Source organism: Sapajus apella, unplaced genomic scaffold, assembly GCF_009761245.1.
Source record: "Sapajus apella isolate SASKATOON/1434 unplaced genomic scaffold, GSC_monkey_1.0 scaffold3, whole genome shotgun sequence".
Classification (NCBI taxonomy): Eukaryota; Metazoa; Chordata; class Mammalia; order Primates; family Cebidae; genus Sapajus; species Sapajus apella.
This window is the reverse complement of record NW_022436943.1, coordinates 65,489,700-65,513,094: the sequence shown is the minus strand read 5'-3', so window position 1 is coordinate 65,513,094 and position 23,395 is coordinate 65,489,700. Positions and strand designations below refer to the sequence as shown.

The following is a 23,395-nucleotide window of genomic DNA, read 5'->3' as shown; positions in this document are numbered from 1 at the left end:
TACACACGTGGCAGTGTGATTTGCTGCCTTCCTCCCCATCACCTACATCTGGCATTTCTCCCCTTGCTATCTCTCCCCAGCTCCCCACCCCCCACCGTCCCTCCCCTATTTCCCCCCAACTGACCCCAGTGTGTAGTACTCCCCTCCCTGTGTCCATGTGTTCTCATTGTTCAACACCCGCCTATGAGTGAGAACATGCGGTGTTTGATCTTTTGCTCTTCTGTCAGTTTGCTGAGAATGATAGTTTCCAGGTTCATCCATGTCCCTACAAAGGACCCAAACTCATCGTTTTTGATGGCTGCATAATATTCCATAGTGTATATGTGCCACATTTTCCCTGTCCAGTCTATCGTTGATGGGCATTTGGGTTGATTCCAGGTCTTTGCTATTGTAAACAGTGCTGCAATGAACATTCGTGTGCACGTGTCCTTATAGTAGAATGATTTGTAATCCTTTGGATATATACCCAGTAATGGGATTGCTGGGTCAAATGGAACTTCTATTCCTAGGTCCACAAGCTAGATTAACCAAGAAAAAAAGAAGATTCAAATAAGCACAATCAAAAATGATAAGGCTGACATTACAACTGATAACACAAAAGACAAAAGATGATCAGAGAGCACTTTGAATACCTCTGTGCACACAAAGTAGAAAATGTAGAGGAAATGGATAAATTCCTAGAAGCATACAACCTCCCAAGATTAAACCAGAAAGAACTGTAACTACTGAACAGACCAATAAGGACTAAAAAAATCAAATTCATAATAAAAAATCTTCCAACAACAAAAAAAAGCCCAGGACCAGGCATATTCACAACCAAATTTTACCAGATGTATAAAGAACTAGGACCAAAGTTACTGAAATGATTCCAAACAATCTTGGAGGAGAGATTTTATGGAATGCTTTTCTGCATCTATTGAGATGGTCATATGATTTTCATTCTTAGTTCTGTTTATGTGGTAAGTTGCATTTATTGATTTGTGTATGCTGAGCCATCCTTCCAGCCCTGGAATAAAGTCCATTTGATTGTGATGAATTGTCTTTTTGATGCACTGTTGAATTTTGGTATCGTAGAATGAGTTAGGGAGGAATCAGCCAAGGACACAACAAAGAAACTACAGGCCAATATCTCCAACAAACAGAGAAGCCAAAATTTTCAACAAAATACTGGCAAACTGAATTCAACAGCACATCGAAAAGACAATTCATCCCTTTATTCCAGGGATGCAATGAGGACTCAATATATGCAAATCAATAAATGTGATTCACCACATAAAGAGAACCAAGAATCTGCAGGTCTGCAGACTTCCCGCATCTCTAAAGTATGGTGGTGCCCATCACTGCTTTCAGTGGCCCATGATACTTCTCCAGCTTCAATGACCAGGAAATCCTGAGATCTGTTCTGCTGGGCTCTGCCTCAGCTCCTCTTGCTACTGACTCCAACCTTCTGAAGCCAGAGCCTGGAGACTCCAGGGGGGCCCACCAAAGCCCCAGGGACCCTCAGCCTAGACCCCTGGGTAGGGGAACACACTTGGCCGCTTGCCCGCCGCCTCCCTGCTGATGCTGACCCTCAGGGCCCCCGCCTTCCCTTGAGAGGACAGATCAGCAGCACCTGGCACTGCCTGTCCATCCTCCCTTGGAAAGGCGCTCACTCCAAGTCTACTAGGGCAGGGCACCTGGCCATGGGAGAGGATGACAGGGTTCCCAATGCCCTGGGAATGGCAGCTCCGGGCACCGTGATGCAGCTTGGAGCCTGCACCGCCACATCAGGCCAGAGTGGGGCTGAACTGCTCCGCGGTGGCTGTGGCCTGGGGCCAGCCTAGACGAAGGGGCCCTTTCATGCTCACTGCTCACACAGCTGTGTGTCCCCAGGACCGCAAGGCCCAGGGAGGGAGTTTGTCACCCTGCACAGCACTGCAGAGTCCCCAGGCAAAGCTCCCATAAGCAGGAAAGCGTCTGTGTGGATCCCATCTTCTTGCCTGCATCGGATGAAGCGGGATGGAGTTAGGAAAGCTTTCAGCTTGCCCCATCCCACGGGCAGAGAGGGCCGGCCATGGTGGGAGACTTCCAGTCACGTGGGCGATGCCGCCTGGCCGCAGTCACTGTGTCGCCCGGAAAGCAGGAGAGGAGCAGGTGCGTGGGTCCGTCCCCTGACTGGCAGTCACCCCTCAGCATTCTTGTCAGGGCTGCAGAGCTTGCAGGCTGTCGTGGGGACCTCCAGTTGGCTCCTTTCCTCTGGGTAACGCTACAGGGACGTCCAGAGGCCCCTTGTGTGTTTTTCTGGTGACTGGAGCCAGGGTGTGGCGACCTGAAGACGGCTTGCATTTGGTGGGGTGCTTACGGGTGGTTGGCTTCTGGAGCGTGTAGGCTGTGGCCTCGTCCGTCTGTGTTTGTGACACCCGAGTCAAGTCCTTCCAACTGCAGGAGGGGCCGTGGTGGGCACCACAAGGCTGAGTGGGGAATTCGCTGGGGCAGCCACCAGTGCACTTGGGAAAAGAAGCTTCTAGCCCGGGACACAGGAGAGGGCAGCAAGGGCGCGCGAGGCCCGGGCTGGGGTCTGTAGGGAGCCAGACGAGGTGCTGGGAGGGTTTTAGCAGGGAAGGGCCAGGATCTGCTTGTTATTGTTCATTTACTGTAAGCAGTTCCCCACTCCCCATTCTTCCTCGGGACTCTCAGGGGCCTCAGCGCCTGTAGCAGCTGTGATGTGCTGTGTGTCCCCCTGCGCCTCCCACGTCCTGTCAGAGCTGTCCTTGGGCAGAACATTCCAGTGGCTTCCCAGCATGTCCTCGGTGTGGTGGTGCAATCTCCCCGGGACGCCACCTAGTCCTCCTGCCCGTCCGTGCCTGTGTGCACCCCCTCCCATCAGCTGGGTCTGTTCTCACCTGTTTTGGGGGTCTGAGCCTGTGGCCATGAGCCAGGATTTCCCATCCCTCTTCAGCCCACCCACAAGGAGGCTGGGGCTACAGTGGACCCCAGGAGGTCTCTCCTATCCAGAGGGAACTGTGGGTGCAGCTGAGACGTGGAGGTGCCAGCGCCAGCACCCTTGTCTTGCTCTGGACTCTGTGGCTTCGCAGATGTCCTGACTTTGAGACCAGGACGCCAGTCCCAGAACTTACTTCCTGCAGGCCTCGGTCATGTCACTATACTGACGCAGTGATGAGGTACAGGTCCCAAGCCTCCCTCGCCAACTCACCTCCGGGCCCTTCTCCCTTCCTGTAGGTCTGGCCACTCCCCCCTGAAGTCTGCCTCCTGGAGACCAAATGGTCGACAAGGCTGACCTGGGACATTTCCTCTAACTCAGCTGGAGGGTGAGGGCCCAGCGAAGCCCCAGAGGCAGCAGAGAGGGCAAGCAGAGGGCATCCTGGCAGTCCAGGAGCTCCCACTCTAATGTTCTTCCCCAGTGGGTAGCTTCCAGAGCCACCTGGAGAAGATCCTGGGGCTGTGCTCACAGAGCAAGCCCAGGGCAAGCTGTCCTCGAATAGACTAGACACCTCCAAGGTGCACTGTGGAGGAAGAGGAGCTCCTTCTCTGGGGAAGACCAGGCCCCCACTTTCAGGGACTCCTGTGAACCAGGCTGGGCCAGCCCTCAGGCCTACAGCAAAACTGACCACCTTCTCTGGGTCTGTGGGTCCTGTTCATTCTGGTCCTTTCTGCCCCCAAACCTGGTGTCCAAGCCTGCACCCCATGATATTTTGAAGAATTCTCAGATTCCTCTCCCAGCTCTGAGAAGGAACTCAAACCTCAGCCCTGACACAGCATCCTCCATCTACATGCCCCGGGCTGAGTTCCAGTAGCCCTGGGCCAGAAGCCTGAGCACCCAGCAGCCTTTGGAGCAGCTATGCCATCCACCTGCCGCTGCATCTCCTGATCCCGGAGGACCGGGAGTGTTAGGGCCACTACACAAAGCAGGAGCCCCTCCTCTGTAGCCTTGGACATAACATCTTCTTTTGTGCAGTGATTTTACTCCGAGGGCCATGGTGTTAGTGACAGCAGTGTCACTAATGCAAACAGAAAAATGGGTGGGCACGGTGGCTTACACCTGTTATCCCAGCAATTTGGGAGGCCAAAGCAGGAAGATCACTTGAAGTCAAGAGTTCCAGACCAGGCTGGGCAAAAAAACAAGGTCCTATCTCTACCAAAAATTAAAAATTAGCCAGACACGGTGGTGGCACCTATAGTCCAAGCTACTCAGGAGGCTGAGGCTGGAGGATCACTTGAGCCCAGGAGTTTGAGGCTGCAGTGAGCTGTGATGGCCACTGCACTCCAGCCTGGGTGACAGAATGAGATCCTGTCTCAAATCAAAAACAAATACAAAGAAGAAAAAGGAAAGAAATAGAAAATGGAGGAAACAGCAACCAAAATGCCTGTTGCCAGGAGAATGTTTTTGTCCATGTGGTCCATGCACACACGAGATGAGTTTTCACCGCTGTGGAAATGAATTCTTTTAGAGTCACGTGAAGATGAGGGTGATCAACAGTGCAGGGACTCACAGTGCAGCCTCGAAGGCAAAGAGTGAATGTCGGGAGATTGCGTCCCATGTGGTTCATGTTCATTAAGTGAACTGCTTACAAAAGCAGCAAAGGTCAGAGAGAGAGTGAGATTGGGTGCAGGTGCCTGTTCTGGGGAAGTGGGGAGGCTCCGTGTTCTCTATGAACATGGAGGTAGTGGGACTTAGTGCCTGTATGGCAGGGCGTGGGTTGGGTGGAGTGTTTGTGATGTCACAAAGACAGGGTCTTTGTGCAGAAGGTGGGAGTCCCTGCCTGGTGCCTTGCATCATTGTCCCAGTTCCATCTCCTCTGCCCTGTCAAATTCTCTGGGCCTTCTCAGACCCCACTTTCAAAGATCCTTCAAATAATCCTTAGTAAGCTTCCTTCAAAGATCCTTAGTAAAATACCAGCACACTGAGTCCAGCAATACATAAACAGAAGTATACACCATGGACATGTGGGATTTTTCCCAGGAAGATAAGGTTGGTTTAACATCCAAAATTAATGATTGTAATAAGCCATATCAGTAGAATAAAACAACAAAAATCACATTCTCATCTCAACAGATGCAGAAAGTGCATCTGATAAAACCTACCACCAATTTCATTTTAAAAAACTAAACTTCAAATAGAAAGAAGCTTCTTCAACTTCATAAAATATATTCATGGAAACTTCATAGCTAACCTCCCACTGAATTGTAAAAGCTAGCTGCTTTCCTCCTAGGCTAGATTAGGAGCAAGGGTGTCTTCTCAACACTACTATTCAACACTGTATTAGAAGTTCTAGCCAGAACAAGTCAGCAATAAAAATAAACAGAAGTCAGCCAGATGGAAAAAGAAAAAGTAAAACTCTCTTTTCAAACTTCACATGATCTTTTACCTAGAATATCCTAAGAAGCCCAATAAAAACAGTATTATTTCTAACAAAAGTAGTTCAACAAGATTTTGGGGTACAAGATCAATATGCAAAAATCATTTGTATTCTCTCTACTTGTAATGAAGAATTAAAAATGAAATTAAGAAAATAATTTCATTTTCGGTTTCACCAAAAGGAATAGAATACTTAGGAATGCATTTAACAAAAGAAATTCAACACTTATGTTCTGAAAACTACAGAGCACTGTTGAAGGAAGTTAGAGATCTAAATAACTGAAAAAGCATCCCATCCATGTTCACGAGTCAGAAGACATGATGTTGCTGAGATGACAGTACCCCTCAAATTGATCTGCAGATCCAATATAATCCCTATGACAGCTCCAAAGAATCCCCAAAGAATCTCTTCTTTGTAGACATTGATAAGCTGATTCTAAAATTCACATGGAATTGCAAGAGATCTGCAATGCCAAAATAGTTTTGAAAAAGAAGAAAGTAGAAAGACTCACACTTCCCAATTTTAAAATTTACTACAAATTAGCAATAATCAAGACTGTGAAATATTAGCACAAGGACAGATATCTAGATCAATAGAACAGAATTGTGAGTCCAGAAATAAAACCATACATCTATGGTCACCTGACTTTTTTACAAAGGTGCCAAGACCATCCATTGGGGACAGAATAGTCTTTCCAACAAATGGTAATGAAACTTTATAACTATGTGGAAAAGAATGAAGTTATGTCCTTAGACCATATATGAAAATGAATTTGAAACTGATCAAAGATCTAACTGAGGGAGTGTGTTAACTTCTCTTCCCAGATCTAACTTCTCTTCCCACGTCCACAAGGGGCATGATTTCAAAGGCAAGAACTTCCCAGCACCATATCTCCATCCACCATCCCCATCTGGGAGCCTAGAGTTCTCTGTCTAACTTTTGCATGCATGGGAAAGGTGAGCTCCCTTTGTTTAGAAAACCTGCGAAAATCTATGGGAGGACTGTGGGCCGGGCAACCAATCTAGCATCAGAGTCAAAAATCAATCACTCCAGAGGAAGTTTGGAAGAACTCCTCTCACTGGACGAGGACTTGAATGGGGCAGGAGTAACTCCTAGATTAAAAGTCTCTCTGCTCCATATCTGTGTGGACTCTATCTCAGGATCCCCTCCCATGACAATGTGGGAGTTTCCTCTCTCTCTCCCTACTTCTGTCTCTCTATGCCTAATAAATAGCTTTACTGCAAGACTCTTTGAGTCTGATATTTACTTGAACGAGCCCACTGCACCTCCAGGGCCTCTTCCCCCATTCCTGGGGCGGGGTGGGGGGCAAGAACCTAAAACACCCAGTTACATAATCATAATAGCAAAAGTGTAACAGTCTTAGAAGGAAACATAGAGGTAATCCTTAATGACCTTGGGTTTGGCAAAGATCATGGCACCAACAATATAAACAACAAAAGAAAAGATAGAGAGTTTGGACTCCACCAAAATTGAAAACATTTGTGCTTCAAAGGACACTCTCAAAAGTTATAGGACAACTCACAGAATGGAAGACAGTATTTGCTAATCATCTATCTGATCAGGGACTTGTATCATGAATATATAAAGTACTCTGATAACCAAGGAAGGCAAACACATGGCCAAAAGACACATGCGAAGATACTCAATATCACTAGTCATATGGGAAATGCAAATCAAACTCACAATAAGGTGGTACCTCACATCTACCAGAAAGACTAAAATCAAAAACATGAGATAATAACAAGTGATAGAACCCTCAAACTTGGCTGCTGGGACTGTAAAATGGTGCAGCCACTCTGGAAAACAGTCTCCTAGTCTCTTAATTACATAGAGAGTTACCACAGACCCCAACAATTGCATGACTAGAAATATACCTAAGGGAATACATGTCCAAGTTTCCAAGATGGCAGTATAGAAGCAAGTTGGCTTTCCTCCCACCTCAAAGAAAACCAAAATCAAATATACAGCACTGAGATTATCACCAGCAATATCCCAGAACTCAAATATGGGATGAGATAGTTCCTGGGCCACAGAAAAATAGAAAAACTCAGAGCAGATGGTAAGAAAATGGGATTCATACCCACAATTCCCCTCTCCCCAATCTGCTCAGCACCAAATGTGCAGAACACTTTCCCCCAAGTCATAGTTTCTACACTGCAGAAAGTGACATGGAGGCAGACAACCAGCTTCCTTCCGATTTTGGGTTTCCTGGCAGGAGACCTGCCCCTGCCTCAACCCAGGGGAAACATCAGGAGTGCCTGAAGGGAAAAATATTTCTGAGGAAAGTCAGAGACAAAAGGGGAAATGGGACTACCATCCCCACAATTGAAAATTCTGCTGTGTAACTCAGCCAAAGGAGACACCAAATCAGGGTGGCTGTTCACAGTGCCATGCTGGAGGAAGTAAGTTCCACAGGACCCAGGCATGCAGCCCTGGCCAGCCTTCCCACACTACCAGGATATCCCCTTGGAGCTTCCCTCTTTGGGACTGGCAGCACTTTACTGTTAACTAGAACCAAGGCAAAGTTGGGCTTATGTTGCCATGTAGTGCAGAAAAGGAGGCAGCAACCTAGCAGGAGAAAAGAAAAAGAAAAGAAACACATAAATCACAAAGATCTCTAACCAAACATATCCAATAAAAACCAGGCTGGTGTTGTGGCTTATACCTATGATTCCAGCACTTTAGGGGGTCGAGATGGGAAGAGAGCTTGAGCCCAGGGGTCTGGAATCAGCTTAGGCAACATGGCAAAACCTCATCTCTACAAAAAAAATACAAAAATTAGCTGGGCATTGTGTCATATGCCAGTGGTCTAAACTACTCAGGAGACTGAGGTTGGGGGATCACCTGAGCCTGGGAGGTGGAGTTGCAGTGAGCCATGATCACCACTACACTCTAGCCTGGGTGACAGAGTGAGTTCCTGTCTCAAAATAAATAAATAAATAAAAATTTAAAAACCCAAACAAACAATCATAAAGAAGCCAGACAGAGAAGTGTGAAATAAACACATAATTATTCTGTGCAAGGACATAGACATACAGTCACAAGAAACAACAGCAAACAGGGAACCAAGACCTTCCCAAGTGAACACAGCAAAGAACCAGTAACTGACCCTAAAGAGACAGCAATATGTGAATTCTCTGACTGAGAATTCAAAATAGTTTAAGGAAACTCAGTGATCTTCAAGATAACAAAGAAAGGCAATTCAGAAATCTATCAGAAATATTTAACAAAGAGATTGAAATAATTTTAAAAATCAAACAGAAACCTTGGAACTGAGAGATATAGTTGCTAAACAGAAAAACTAATTATGGACTCTCAACAGCAAAATGAATAAAGTAGAGGTAAGAATCAGTGAGCCTGAAGACAGGCTATTTGAAAGTACACAGGCAAAGGAGAAAAAAGAAAGAAGAATGAAAATGAATGAAGAACCTGTAAGATATAGAAAATTACCTCGAAAGACCAAATGTAGAATTACTGATGTTCAAGAGGGAGTTAACCAAGTGCTAGGGATAGGAAGCTGATTGAAAAATAATAACCAAAAACTTTTTAAAACTTGTGGAAAAGATAAATATTCAGGTAAAGGAAGGTTAGAAAACACCAAAGAGATCTGACCCAAATAAGACTACCCTGACACATATGATAATCAAACTCTCAAAGGTCAAGGACAAAGAGAGGACTCTAAAAGCGGCAAGAAAAATAAGACATATAAAGGAGCTCCAGGTCATCTGGCAACAGAATTCTTAAGAGAAACTCTACATGCCAGAAGTGAGTGGTATGACATTTTCAAAGTGTTGAACAGAAAAAAAAAATCCCCAACTGTCATCCAAGACTAATGTATCCAGCAAAACTATACTTCAAATATGAAGGAGAAATAAAGTCTCTCCCAAACAAACAAAAACTGAGAGAATTCACACCACCACAGTTGTCTTGTAAGAAATGCTAAAGGGAGCTCTTCAATCTGAAAGAAAACACTCATGCACAAAACAAAAACATCTGAACGTATAAAACCCAGTGGTAAAATTAAGTACAGACAAACCAAAATATTGCAATGCTATAATTGCAGTGTGCAACCCATGCATAACTTCAGTATGAAGTCCAAAGACAAAACTACTAAAATCAATGATAGCTACAGCAACTGATCCCTGAGCAAGGGAGAAAAAAACAGATATGAATAGAGACTCCACTATGAGTACTCAAGTACATTCAGGCAAACAAATGTTCATAAACATTTCCACTAAACAATAATTTTCTTTATTTTTCTCTTACAACAAACCATAAATGGGCCACCTATAGGATCAGTGCATAAGTGTCCCTGGCTTACAATGGAATAATGGAGAGCAACATTTCTCTGCGGAATGGGTGAAGATGGTCAGACTCTCCAAGGAGGGGTCCTCATGACAGTATACTGCTGACTATGATAGAGGCAAAGCTCAGGAATAGTTTTGACTCCCCCAACCGCACAGTTCCTTCTGGAAGCTCCTCTTCAATTGTTACATCAGGTATCATGTCCCTTTCAAGATTAGTAGGTCCTCCTGCATTGCAAGACATGGAACTACAACAACGAACCCAATAGAAGCTATTCACTTTGCTCTGTTTTCTTGGGGCTTCAGGAACCTGTTCAGCTGGATATACAAATGTGCAGTTGTTTGTACAGTTCTTATAAACAAGTAGTTCACGAGGGTTTATGCCTAAAAAAAGAAGCAGCAATGAAAATAATTGATTTCATTTTTCTGCTTGTAAATATTGAAGCACATACACCTCACATTCAACCATAACTAGCTCCATGTCCACATTCTACACTCCCAGCTGTGACAACATTGTCTAGAATACTTGACTGAGAGAGAATATCCAAGTCTACTAGCAGGTCTCATCACTCCAAGAATATCTTCTGGAGATAGTTTCTCTGGCCCTTCCAAAATGATATCATGGTACCTTGTCACGTAGTTACACACAATGAAACATCCTGTTCATTTTTTGTGGTAAGAATTCTAGCCTGGGCACAGTGGCTCATGCCTGTAATCCCAGCACTTTGTGAGGCCAAGGTGAGCAGATCACAGGGTCAGGAGTTTGAGACTAGCCTGGCCAACATGGTGAAACCTTGTCTCTACTAAAAATATAAAAAATTGGTCGGGCATGGTGGCATGCACCTGTAGTCCCAGCTACCCGGGAGGCCAAGGCAGGAGAATCCCTTGAGCCCAGGAGACGGAGGCTGCGGTGAGTGCAATTATGACATTGCACTCCAGCCTGGGTGACAGAGCAAGACTCTGTCTCAAAAAAAGAAATAAAAATAAAAATTCTAGAGCTCTAGAAATTTAATGCAGACTAGAAATCATGTTTCACTTATGGTCCAGAGATCACATGGACCTTTAACAGAGGTGCCCATGTTAGTGTGTCCTTATCCAAATTTTCTGCAGTTGGCAAGATGCTTCTAGGGTAAACTCTTTCTTGGGACCCTCAGCCTGGTGTTTTAATCTCCTGGATCAACATATAAATGCTCTTTAGCCCTTGGTGCCAGCCTCCTCCCCAGCACAGACTTGATGCAACATTCCAACTAGGGTTCCACAGCTAATGTGATTGATAACCATCACTAGAGGGCTTGTCCAGTGGCCTCAGCTGACCAATGCCACCTGACCAAACCTCCATGTAACACCTCCTTCAAGAATCCCTAGGTTAAATACCTTGGCCCTTATCATTACTTCCGTTCCCCTTGAAGTCTATCCAGTGTTTACACAAATACTTTATTCTGGAACTTACCATAATTGATTTATCCATTCATGGCTCTAGGTCTTGTCTCCTCCATAACACCAGAAAGAACTAATGAATATGAATCAGTCACTTGTTGTCTGTTATTTTCCATTTTAAAAGTTTATTGGAGTTCAACATTCTACAGAAATGTGCCTGACCATAAGTCAACAACTTGATGGATTTTCAGAGTGCTGACAGCCAGTACTCAGCAAGCAGCTTCAGACACAGAGCTGCACGAGAGCCCCAGGACTCTCCACTCTGTTCCTCCACGCAGACACTACTGTAAGGAGCTCAGGCCAAAGACAGGAAATGCGTGGGCTTCTAAACCTATAGGCTAGTTCTGTTTGGTTGAAAGTATATACATTATGTCTGCTTTTGTGTATGGCTTCTTTTGCTCTACTCTGTGTTTATGAAATTGATCCCTATTGTTCAACACTGTTGTATACTGTTCACCCGCATAATTATGTAGCATTACATTGGTGAACATACCACAATTTATTGTTGATGGACGTTAAGGTTGTTTCTGGTTTTTGTCTACTCCAAATAGTGCTGCAATGAATATTCTTGTCTTGTATTTGCCTTGAGGTGAGCCTGTAAAATTTTTTTTTTAATATTAGCTATGTACCTAGGAGTAGAAGTGCTGAATCTGGGTCTTTGATATGCAGCGTTAGCAGACAACATCGAATTGTTTTCCACACTGGGTTGAACCTATCTATAGTCTGAGCGATTGTGCACACTTCAGAACCCTGAAAACACTTGGTATGATCGTTTTAGGACATTGAGTCATTTCTTGTGGTGTTATCGTGTTGTGGTTTTAAGCTGCATTTCTTTCAAGGAGAGTAACACTGAACAACTTTTCTTATATATGTTACACATTCAGATACCATTTTCTGGCAAATTTCCTTTAAGTCTCTTGTTTAAATTTCTATTGGATGATCAGCTTTTTATTAATCAATTCGTAGGAAGAAGTTCCTTATATTGTGAATACAAGTCCTTTTGTAGGTACATGTTTTGAAATGCTTTCTCCTCATCTTGGCTTGCAATTTTACTATTTCACACACACGCCTCTTCTTAGGAACAGAAGTTGTGAAAGTAAAGGTAAAATATATCAATTTCATTCTTATGTGACTAGCAGTATTTTGTTCCATTTTTTGAATTCTTAATTCCTAAAAGTCACAAATACAGCATTTTATATTTTTCTCTAAAAACTTTGTTGGTTTAATATTTATATTGAGATTCACAAACCACCTCAAACTCCTTCTTTTATATGGCACGAATATTGTGTACAAATATCTAACATAACCACTACTACTCAGTGCAAAGAATTGTCTTTACCCACTGCACTGCAGGGTCAACTTTGTCAGAGATCAAGAAACAAGACGCATGTGGCTTTTTTGGAATTATTTCCCTTCCAGTGTTGTATTTTCCAATCCTGACCACAGGACCCAACACTGAACTGCCTTGATTAAGGAAGTTATATGACTAATCTTTACAGCTCAGAGTGCAAGTCCTTGGGCTTTTCTCATTTTCTCTGAGACTGCTTTGGCTATTCCTAGCCCTTCATGTTTTCAATAAGCATTTGGCACCAACTTGTCAAAACACAAACACACCCCTGCTGAAACTCTGATTGAAATTCTTTTGAATTTGTAGGCGAATTGGAGACTAGATATCCTTACTCTGTTGGGTCTCATGATCCATAAGCATAGTGTACAAATCCATGTGTTTAAGTCTTTAATGGTCTTTTGTCTTCAATAGTGTTTTTGCAGTTTCAGTGTTGGAATCTTGCACAAATCTAGTTGGATTTGTGGTACTTTATTTTGTGATATTTTAAAGAACACCTTTCCTTGGAAATTTTCATTTTCAATTTGTTTCTTGATGTACAAAAAGACAATTGATCTTGTAAACTGATTTTTGAATGCTTATCTTGTATTCAGGATCTTTCCTAAAAGTAATTGTTATTTGAAGTTTGTTGTCTCTGATGAATAGTAAGCAGTTTAAATTCTTTCTTTCTACTCACCATGTGTCTTAATTCCTCCTGTTGCCTAACTGAACTACCTAAGAACTCCGGTTCCTTTGGGAATAAAAGTGGTGATGGTAGACATTTCCCTCAGAGATTTGGAAAGGGTGTTGGATTTTATCAACACATTTCAGCATCTACAATCATCTCTGCCCTTTTCTTTGTTAATATGGTGAATTAAACTGGTGGGTTTCAAATTGTAAACCACATTGTAATTGTTATTGAATCCACAAGATACTGGGGTTATGGGGTGTGTGTGTGTGTGTGTGTGTGTGTGTGCGTGTGTGTGTTACCTTTTATTCTAAAATAGTTTTAGGTTGTTAGAAAAGTTGCAGAGATAGTACAGAGTTCCTATGTGCCTCATACCCAGGCCCCTTTTCTCACACTGCCCATATTACTATGGCACACTTTTCACAACTATTAAACAAATACTGATAAATTCTCACGAATACAATTCCATATGTTATTCAGATTTCATTGATTTTTCCTTACTGCCCTCTTCCTTTTCCAGAATCCCATTGAAGATACTGCATGGCATTACATGTGCTTACATACATCAAGGATTTGGCTGGTTTTGTTAGTATATTTGCATCCGTAGTCATATGAAACGGTAGCCTATAATTTCCCTTTTAAATAGTCTTTGCTGGTATTTGGTATTAGGGTTAAGCTTCCATCATAAATGTACTGGGAAGCAATTAATCCTTGTTGATGATCTGGAAGAGCATGTGTAAGACTGCTGCTATTTCTCCCACAAATATTTTGAAGAATTTGCCAATGAAGCCATCTGGGCCTAGTAATTTCTAGGTTGGTAGGTTTTCCATAAAGGATTCCATTTCATTAACAGGATACTTCAGCATTACAATTTTGTTGTAGGTCAGATATGGTTGTGTTTTTCACATTTTTGTTTAGTTCATCAAGATCTTAAATTTAGCTCAGGAGGGCTATTTAGAGGAGACTTGTATTTTCTTTATGAGGCTTGTAAAGTTTGACGATGACTCTCTCTTTATGTCTGATACTGGAATGTGAATTTTAGCTTTCTTTTAGTCTCTTATTACATTTTACCAACACTGTGACTATTTCCAAAGAACCAACTATTGGCTTTGTTGATTTCATATATTCCTTTTTTTTCTACCTTAAAGATTTCTGCAATCCATTTGATATTTCTTCCTTTCTCATTTATTTGGGTGGATTTTCCATTCTTTTTCCAGGTCTTGAAAAAGCTCAGATGCTTCACCCTTCATGATGTCACTGTGATGGTATAGATTTTGCTCTAAACACTCCTTGCCACTTTCCACTCACTAGACATGGCCCGTCTTCATAATCATTCAGACCTTAGTATTTCCTAATTTCTGTTGTGGCTTCTCTTTTGTGTAACTGATTATCTAGGAATGCTCTGCTTAATGCCATGCACTTGAGAGGCTTCCTAGTTCATCATTATTTCTAGCTTAATTCCACTGTAATAGAGAAAGAAATCTAAATAATTTCAATCCCTTGACTCTGCTGATGCATGTATTATGTCATTCATTTTGTAAAAGTCAATGTTGTAAACATCACATGTCAACTTTCAAAGAATGTGCATTGGGTGATTTCTGGCTTCTGATATGTTGATTATTCCAGTTGTTAATGGTAATGTTCAGACCTTCGACAGTAGAGGTGGGCAAGGCAGAGCCCACAGGACAACTCCAGCCCACTCAGTGAGTGTGTATACAACACTTTGTTGTACCACAGCAGCAATAACATGTTATTAATGGCTGCTTCTGCCCCTAAAAAGACAGAGCCAGGTAGTTTCAACAGAGACAAGATGGCCTACGACACTGAAACCATTTACTATCTGGTCCTTCACAGAAGAAACCTGGCAACCTCTGTCTATAGCCATAATGAGTTTTGTCTCCATACTATAGCATCTGGTAGCTATAGTGAGAGGGGTATTAGCGACAACTACGTGACTATGGATTTGCCTACATTTCCTAAGTTCTGTCAAGTTGTTTTCTTTTTTTCTTTTCCAGACAAGATCTTCCCACTTTCTTGCCCAGGTTGGAGTGCAGTGGCACAATTGTGGCTCATTGCAGCCTCAGCCTCCCCAGGCTCAAGTGATGTTCCCACCCCAGCCTCTTGAGTAGCTGGGACCACAGGTGCATACCACTATACCTGGCTAATTTTTCTATTTTTTGTAGACACGGAATTTAGCCATGTTACCCAGGCTAGTCTCAAACTCCTGGGCCCAAGTGATTCTCCCACCTCAACTTCCCAAAGTGCTGGGGTTACAGGCATGAGCCACTGTGCCCAGCCTCTGTGTTCACATTTTAAGCATATCTCTTGTAGGCAGAAAACATAGATTTTTGTTTACTCTGAAAGTCCTAGGCTGCTAATTGCAGCCTTTTAAATGTTAATGTAATTAATGATGTAGTAATTATTTAACTTGCTTTTCATTAAATGTTTTAAGATAATTTTGTATTGAAATAGAATTGTAAGAAATAACAGCCCATGTGGGCCCTTTATTCAGTCAGTGAGGGCCCACATGGCCAAACACTTTGCAAAGCTAGGTAACACCAATGCTAACAACTTGCAAAGCTACCGTAGAGCGCCACAGGAACACTGTCATTTCTATCATGCTATATCAATGAAGCCATATAGCATGTAACCTTTGGAGACTGCCCTTTGTCACTCAGCATAAATTCTTGCAGGCTCTTTCAAGTTGTGTGCACCTATAGTGTGTTCCTTTATGGTGCTGAGCAGTATCCCATGGTGTGGATATACCATGGTTCATTTAACCCTCTACCCATTGGAAGATATCTAGAATGTTTTCAGTTTGGCGGTATTAAGAAATAAAGCTGCTGTGAACACCCATGTACATTTTTGTTGTGAACACAAGTTTTTAGTTCTCTGGAAAAAAAACACCTAGGAGTGCAATTTTGGGGATATATGGTAGTTTCATCTTTAGTTCCTAAAGAAACTGCCACACTGTTTTCCATATTGGCTACATCAGTTTCCATTCCCACTAGAAATGCATGAACAGTCTGGTTTCTCTGAATCCTCACTAACACTTGGTGTTGCCAATATTTTTTATTTTGGTCATTCTGATTGGTGATATCTAACTGTGGTTTTAATTTGCACTTTCCTCAATGGATTAATGATGTTGATAATTTATTCATGTGCTTATTTGCCATCTGTGAATACATTTTGGTGAAATGCACTTTATGTTTCTTGCCTATTTTCTGATGAAACTGACTGCATTTTGACTACTGAATTTTGAGAGTTCTTCATGTGTTTGAGATATTAGTTCCTTGTTGAACATGTGGTTACAGGTATTTTCTCCCAGTCTGTAGACTGTCCTTTCATTCTGCTAACAAGGTCATGCAGAGATTAAAAGAAAAAGATGTAAAATGGGCTGAAGTTCAATGTTAACAAGCTTGCCTTTTATGGATCATGCTTTGGTGTCAAGTCTAAGATTCTTTGCTTAGTACTTGATGCTACAGATTTTCTCTTATGTGTTTTTATTCCTAGAAATTTTACTTTTACCTTTTTACGTTTAAGCCTATGATCCATTTTGAGTTCATTTTTGTGTAAGGTTTGAGGTCAAGGTTCATTTTTGCCTATGAATGTTGAGGAAGCCATGCTTCCTCATTTGATGGTTTTGGCACCTTGGCCAAAAATCAGTTGGGCATATCTGTGTAGAGTGATTTCTAGGTTCTCGGTTCTGTTCTGCAGATCTATGTGTCTGTCCCTCCACTCACTGATGTTGGCTGTGGGTGGAAGGAAGCTCAATCCCTGACACTCAAAATGCTTTTTTTCCATAGAGGTCTTTTGCTTACCATCCTGCACAGCCCCAGGAATCAGCAAATCTCCTGAAAGGAAAAATGCCCCAGCATTCCAGCATTCCCAATTTCTTGTCCCAGTATCCCTCAGGGTTCATTCAGAAAAATGGAGATCCTAAAGCAGTATAGGTCTAGGTTATTAAATACAAGTGTTACAGCTGCCATGACTGTGGGGGAGCCAAGAAAGGAAGTTGGTGAGGTGAGGCTGAAGATCAGAGAACTGTCCAGAGCTACATCCACTGACATTGGGACAGCTGGAACAGGGCAATATCAAAGGCTATGCACCTTTGTCTTCTCAAGTAAGGTTGTGCAGAGGGGTCTCTTGCAGGGATGTTTAAACTGCTCCACTGAAGCACCCATCACCTAGACAGGCCAGTGGCCAAATAGCTGCCGGAGTCTTAGGAATTGCTTTCAGTCAAAGGCTCAGAAGTGAAGACGGGATGGGCATGGAGGAGGACACAAGTGAGGACAGACTGAAGTCCACCAGTGTCCATCACTGTATAAAACCATCATGATCTTCCAGAAGAGCGATCTCTGCTTCACCCATACCTTGCAAATCTCACTCAAGTTCCTCTTTTTGACAAGTATTGCCCCATGAAGGAGTTGTGGAAAAGATAGTTCTCAGTCTCATTTAGAGGTAGTAATCCCAAAACGACAAAACCATGCCATCAAGGTCCCCAGCAGTGGCTACTGTGGAGACAAAGCCTAGATGCTCAGCCTCCTGCCCATGTCCCAAATCAGCAATTGGTCTGAAGAAGAGGTGTATATTAGTCTATTCTCACACTACTATAAAGAACTGCCTGAGACTGGGCAATTTATAATTGACTCACAGTTCCACATGGCTAGGGAAGCCTCAGGAGACTTACAATCACGGCAGGAGGGGTAGCAAACGCATCCTTCACAAGATGGCAGGAAGGAGAAGTGCCAAGGAAAAGCCCCTTATAAAATCATCAGATCTTGTGAGAACTCACTTACTAACATGAGAACAACATGAGGGTAACCACCTCCATGATTCAATTACAGGTATTGATCGACTTACGACCTATGCAACTTACGACCATTCGACTTTAAGACCACAATCGCTAGCCACGACTGCTCCGCGTCTGGCAGAGCAAACGTTGCCCAGCTGGGCATACGACAGTGCGGACCAGCTTCCGGCAGCACTACCTCTCTGCGTGCATATAGCCTACTCAACTTACGACCAAATCGTGTTACGACTGATCTGTCGGAACCAATCGTGGTCGTAAGTCGAGCACTAGCTGTATCTCCCACCAGTTTTTCCCATGACACATGGGGATCATGGCAGCTACAATTCAAGATGAGATCTGGGTGGGGACATAGCCAAACCATATTGAGGTGGTAATCAGGGAATTATTTTTGCACAAAGCTTAGAACACAGAATGACATGTGAAGTTGCAAACACAACCACGGACACTGGGGACAAAAGGGCTGAAGGAAAGGTCCTGAGCAGGGCCACAGACAAGCCCTCCATGTGTGCACTAGGATGTACACTGGCTGCACCCTTCCTGCTTGCTTCATTGGTCACTGGGCCTCTGGCCATACATCCTCTGCAGGTGAGGGCCCTAAGGAGAGGGGCCACCTTTCTCTGAGTACCAGAGGGCTCTGAGGAAGAAGGAAGAGTATCCTGGAAGTGCAGGCTCTGCCCTGAACTTATGCTTGGCTTTCCCATTTGTGTGCAGTGGGCTTTGCCCTGAGGGGTCCATGGTGCATCCACTGCTTGGGCCTACTGAGCTGGAAGCACTCTCTAGACTAATGGAAATGGAATGAGCATTGAGGGCTTGCCTAGGCAGCATGGGATGTCTACACACACAACCAGGGACAGTGGAGGCTCTGAGATCCAGCAATGCTCCTACTCCCTGGAGACAGTGCAGATGCGTGGACGGAATATCCTACTTTGCAGAGTGCCTGCCGCTACAAGATGATGCATGCTAGCCTATCGTGAGGCTGAGACCAAGGCCTGCAGAGACGCACTCAGGGTGGGCGACGTGAGGGAAGGGGAAACAGAGCTGCGTGCAGAGAAGAAAGCAGACTGGCTCTGCCCACAGAAACCACCCAGGTAGGAAACTAATCCACAATTTGTCAAAATGACAAAGAGGTACTTACGAATGGAGATTGTCATACAGCGCCTAATATCATACGGACATACTCTAATGTTGGGACAATTGAAGTCGTTTATGGCCGCACAGTCATGGCATTTCAAACTATAGGTCCCTGAGAGGAGAGAGAGAGACATCAGGCTTCTGCTTCCCCATGCCTTTCCACCCATTACCAGCTCACTCTACCCTCCCTGAATGGCCAGTCCTTCCCCTCTGCTTCCAAGGACTTCTCCTAGCCTGCACATCTCAGCCCTCTATGCAGTCTGAGTCTGGCCCAGACTAGCTCCTGGGAGGGAAGCCAGGCACCAGGAGAGCTTTCCCTGCTCTCCAACACAGGCTCCAGTGAGTGCCCCTGGCGGCCACATATGGGATTGCTATGCTCTGCAGACCAGGCCCACCTCACCAAGGAAGACTGGACACTCACAGGGGCCAGGGTCCTCCTGGGTTTCCCTGGACATAGCCTCTCCTGCCTTGCCCCGATGTTGAAGAGCCACATCAAGGTTTCCTCTTGGTCCCTGGTCAGCTGCTCTTCCATCCTAACCCTCTCCTTGCTCACGACTTCTCCTGGACTGCCCTAGTGCCCACCCCTGATTACACAGACAATGCAGGCCCCAGCTGGCTGAGACATGCTCCGTGTTCCAGCCAATCATTCCAGTGATCCCCAGAAGCTCCAGGTGAACTGTCCTCTCCTGGACAGTGAGAGAGGGAATGATACTTACAATGAGGACTCACGCTGACATTGGCTGCCACCAGTGGGAGCCCCACAGCTATGAGCAAGGCAAAGGGGAGCATCACTTCGTGCAGGAGCCAGGATCTAAAGGTGAGGAGACCCAGACAACACGTTAGTGAGCCATGGCTCCTTGGCCAGCTCTATGCCGCTGGCCTCAATGGCCTCATGAGTATCCCCGACTCTGCCCACCTGAATGCCTCCCCCACTGGGCCAACAGCTCCTCAGGTACGGCACTGGGGTTGGGCAGGTCTCACTCACACACAAGGCTATACCAGGCCTGTGCTGTCACCTCACACAAACTCACCATCACTCCTTGAGTCAGGGGGGTCCTGGGGCTGCTTCACGTGGCAGCTCGCCCAAGGGTCCCCATGCTCCAAAATATTTTTCTGCATCTACTGGTTGATTCTGAAACTCAAAAGCAACTTGTGAAATGTTCTCAAACACTGCCCATTGATGAGCTTCCTACTCTCACATGCAACTCAACAACATGAGGGCTAAGATGACTACAGGAATGGGAGAAGGACAGAACATGCCAGAAGCCAAACTTGAAGGCATCCCGGTGTCATTACAAGAGAACTACCCTCCCGAAATCAAGTTTTCCCTCACCCTGGGCATCACTGAGCCAGCAGCTAATTACTGACAAGGGGAGGGTCTGGGGCACCTCACAACTAAGTCCTGATGCCAGCACTGTGGGATCAGATATGCCCCTCAGGTCACCAACCAGTTGCCACAACTGAGGCATTTTCAGGCAGGGACCCAACTGCACCCTTACTCCTACAAATGCACTATCTCCATCCCTACTCCCCCTTCAACAGCCCTACTCAACGGAGAAGCTGTCTCCCTTGTTGGGAACAGGTCAGTCCTCAGTGCTCAGTGGGGCACATCCCTGGGCACAGCTGCTGACTGCACACCAGTAGCCTGCCTGCTGACTCCTCTCATGCTGAGGCTTCACCTGGAGGGGGTCAGAGCCTGATTCGTAGCTCCCCCCCACCGCAAGAGCAGCTGGGGCCACAGAATCAGAAGCTGACTGTGTAGCAAGAAGCCACAACCCAGGGACAGAGACGATCAGGATCCGGTACCCACTTTGCCCCACCCTGTGTACTAAGCCCAGCTCCAGTGGGGAAGGCTGAGATTTTATGTGCCTCCAGCCCTAGGTCATCAAGTTTGGGAAGAAAGATGGGCTGGTACCTCTAGGATGCAGGAGACCAAGACTGACTAAGACCACACTTGGAAGGGGCTCCTGACTCACCAGGCCGGTCAGCTTCACTAGCTGTCAGGTCTTTCTGACAAACACCTTCCATCCTGAAGCTATCTTAGGGGCCCCAGTCAGTTGCCTCATTAGCATACAAAAAGACATCTTAATCATTCCAGAGATCCCCAGAGTGTTAGTGGCTCCTGTGAGGAATCAGGCAGAATTCTCCTCAAAATCTGAGGGAAACTAGTTCCAGGTCACCCCTGCTTCTTGGATACCAGAATCCTTGGATGCTTAAGTTCCTCATATAAAATGGCTTAGTATTTACATATAATCTGTGCATATCTTCCTGTATACTTCAACCATCTCTAGATGATAATGTCTAATACAACGTACATGCCATGTAAATAGTTGTGATACTGTACTGGTCTTTTATTTGTATTTTTAATTATTGTATTGTTATTTATTTTTTCCCTAAATATTTTTGATTCTGTGGTTGGTTGAATCCTTGGATGTGGAAGCTGCAGAAACAGAGGGCCAAATGCACTAAGAGCAAACATTTTGAAAAAAAAAATGCTCCTATCACCCCATTACTCAGGAAATCACAAAAGTTTTAGGAGCTCTGTGCCAGGAACTGCAGATAACGACCAAATGTATCTCTCATAATATCACAGACTGCTAAGCAATACAACAGAAACAGAAGTAAAACCACAGTTCACTAAAATGCTGGTATTAGCATACAGATGCTTTAAAATAACTATAATGAGACTATGAAACAAAAAGATAAAATTGATTTAAAAATATAAAAACTATCAACAGATAAATAAAACCTATTGAAAGAATCAAATGGACATCCTAGAAAAGAAAAACAAACTATTAGAAATTTTAAAATCACTTGGATGACATGAATACCCAATTGGACTCAGCAAAAGAGGAAATTAGAAAATGTAAAAACAGGTCTATAAAAAGTATCCGAACTGATACCCAGAAAAAGGAAAAGAAGAAAATGAACAGAATCAGGGCAAAGAGACACCCAGATGAGTCACCTACAGAGCATACACATAACTGGAGTGCCACGAGTGGACAAAGAAATAGAGGAAATATTTTATGAAATATTGGCAGATAAATTTTCCAATATGAATGAAAGGGATCACCCCAAAAACTTGAAAAGTTCTGCAGGCCCAAAGCAGAATAAGTGCAAGGAAAACCAATCTTAGACACGCCACACTTGAACCACTGTAAACCTGAAAAAAGTAAAACTCTTAGAAGCAGCCATAGGAGGAAGAAAGACAGTATCTTAAACAGCAACAACCCACACGATGGCAGATCTTCCAACACAAAGCATGAAAAACAGAAAAACAAAAGAATAATATAGCTTCAACAGCAAGGAAAGAAGGAAGTTATTCCAAGCATTCTATTCCACTGATGTGAAAATATATTCAGAAATGAAGACATAATTAAGATGGCTTCGGACAAAAAGCTGGAATATTTTACCAGCAGATCCACTACAAGAAATATTGAGTTTATAACATATTTTGAAATAAAATATATGACAATATCCCAAAGCAAAGAAGGCTATAGAACTGAAAGGCAGAAACCGTTATGTCAGCATCGGCGCGTGAAGACTTCCAGGCGAAAAGCATTACAAGGGTCGACCAGGACAGACTTCAGAGCCGAAAGCAGTTTCAGACCCTCAGGGTGCACTTTCTGACTACGGTGGCATTAAGCAGTAAGTCACCCCTAGAAGGATAACTGGAAAACCTTCATCTGCTTGGAAATTTAGAACTCACTTCCAATTAAGAAATGGACCACCAAATCCTTCTCAATAGAAGTCAAGAATATTTTGGGCAAAGTGATAATAAAGGATGAAAAGTAGAAACCTGGCAGAAGTAGCCTGAAGGGACACTGGAGGAAAAGCAGGGTTCCTTTGGAAGAGGAAGGTAGGTTGGAAACGGATGCCTCCTCTCCGTCAAAAGCAAGGAACCACAAAAGAATGAGGGACAGAATGTGGAAGGGGCTGCGGCCCCGAGAGGCCCCCGTTTTGGGAAATCACTGGCAGTGTGGGGGTGGGGTGGCCCCCGGGACACCCAGAGGGAAGGAGGCTCAAGAAGAGAACGGGGTCCCCACCCCCAGACTCCCGAGGGAAGCTGAGCTCCAAAGGGAGCTGCACCGTGGGACCCCTGAGAGGAGCAGATTTGGGGACTGTCTCCCTGGGACCCTTGAAAGGAGAATTTGGGGGTCTCCCTGGGACACTGAGAGGAGTTCGAGGGGTCTCCCTGGGACCCGGAGGAGAGCGGAGTTCCCGGGGGTCTCCCTGGGACCCTGAGGGGAGCATAGTTGGGGGTTCTCCCTGGGACCCTGAGGAGAGCGGAGTTCCGGGGGGTCTCCCTGGGACCCTGAG

General features: G+C 44.4%; 1 protein-coding gene across 1 annotated transcript in view; it reads right to left on the bottom strand.

The window, feature by feature from the left end:
* Positions 1-9,602: 9,602 nt before the first annotated feature.
* The window catches only part of GML (glycosylphosphatidylinositol anchored molecule like), a 14,538-nt gene continuing 745 nt past the window's right edge, over positions 9,603-23,395 (bottom strand). The window contains exons 2-4 of the mRNA XM_032254729.1: positions 19,792-19,880; positions 19,080-19,187; positions 9,603-10,066 (exon numbers count right to left, since the gene is read on the bottom strand). Coding sequence (XP_032110620.1) covers positions 9,771-10,066; positions 19,080-19,187; positions 19,792-19,864 — 477 coding nt within the window. The 5' untranslated portion in view covers positions 19,865-19,880 and the 3' untranslated portion in view covers positions 9,603-9,770. The remainder of the gene's footprint in view (positions 10,067-19,079; positions 19,188-19,791; positions 19,881-23,395) is intronic.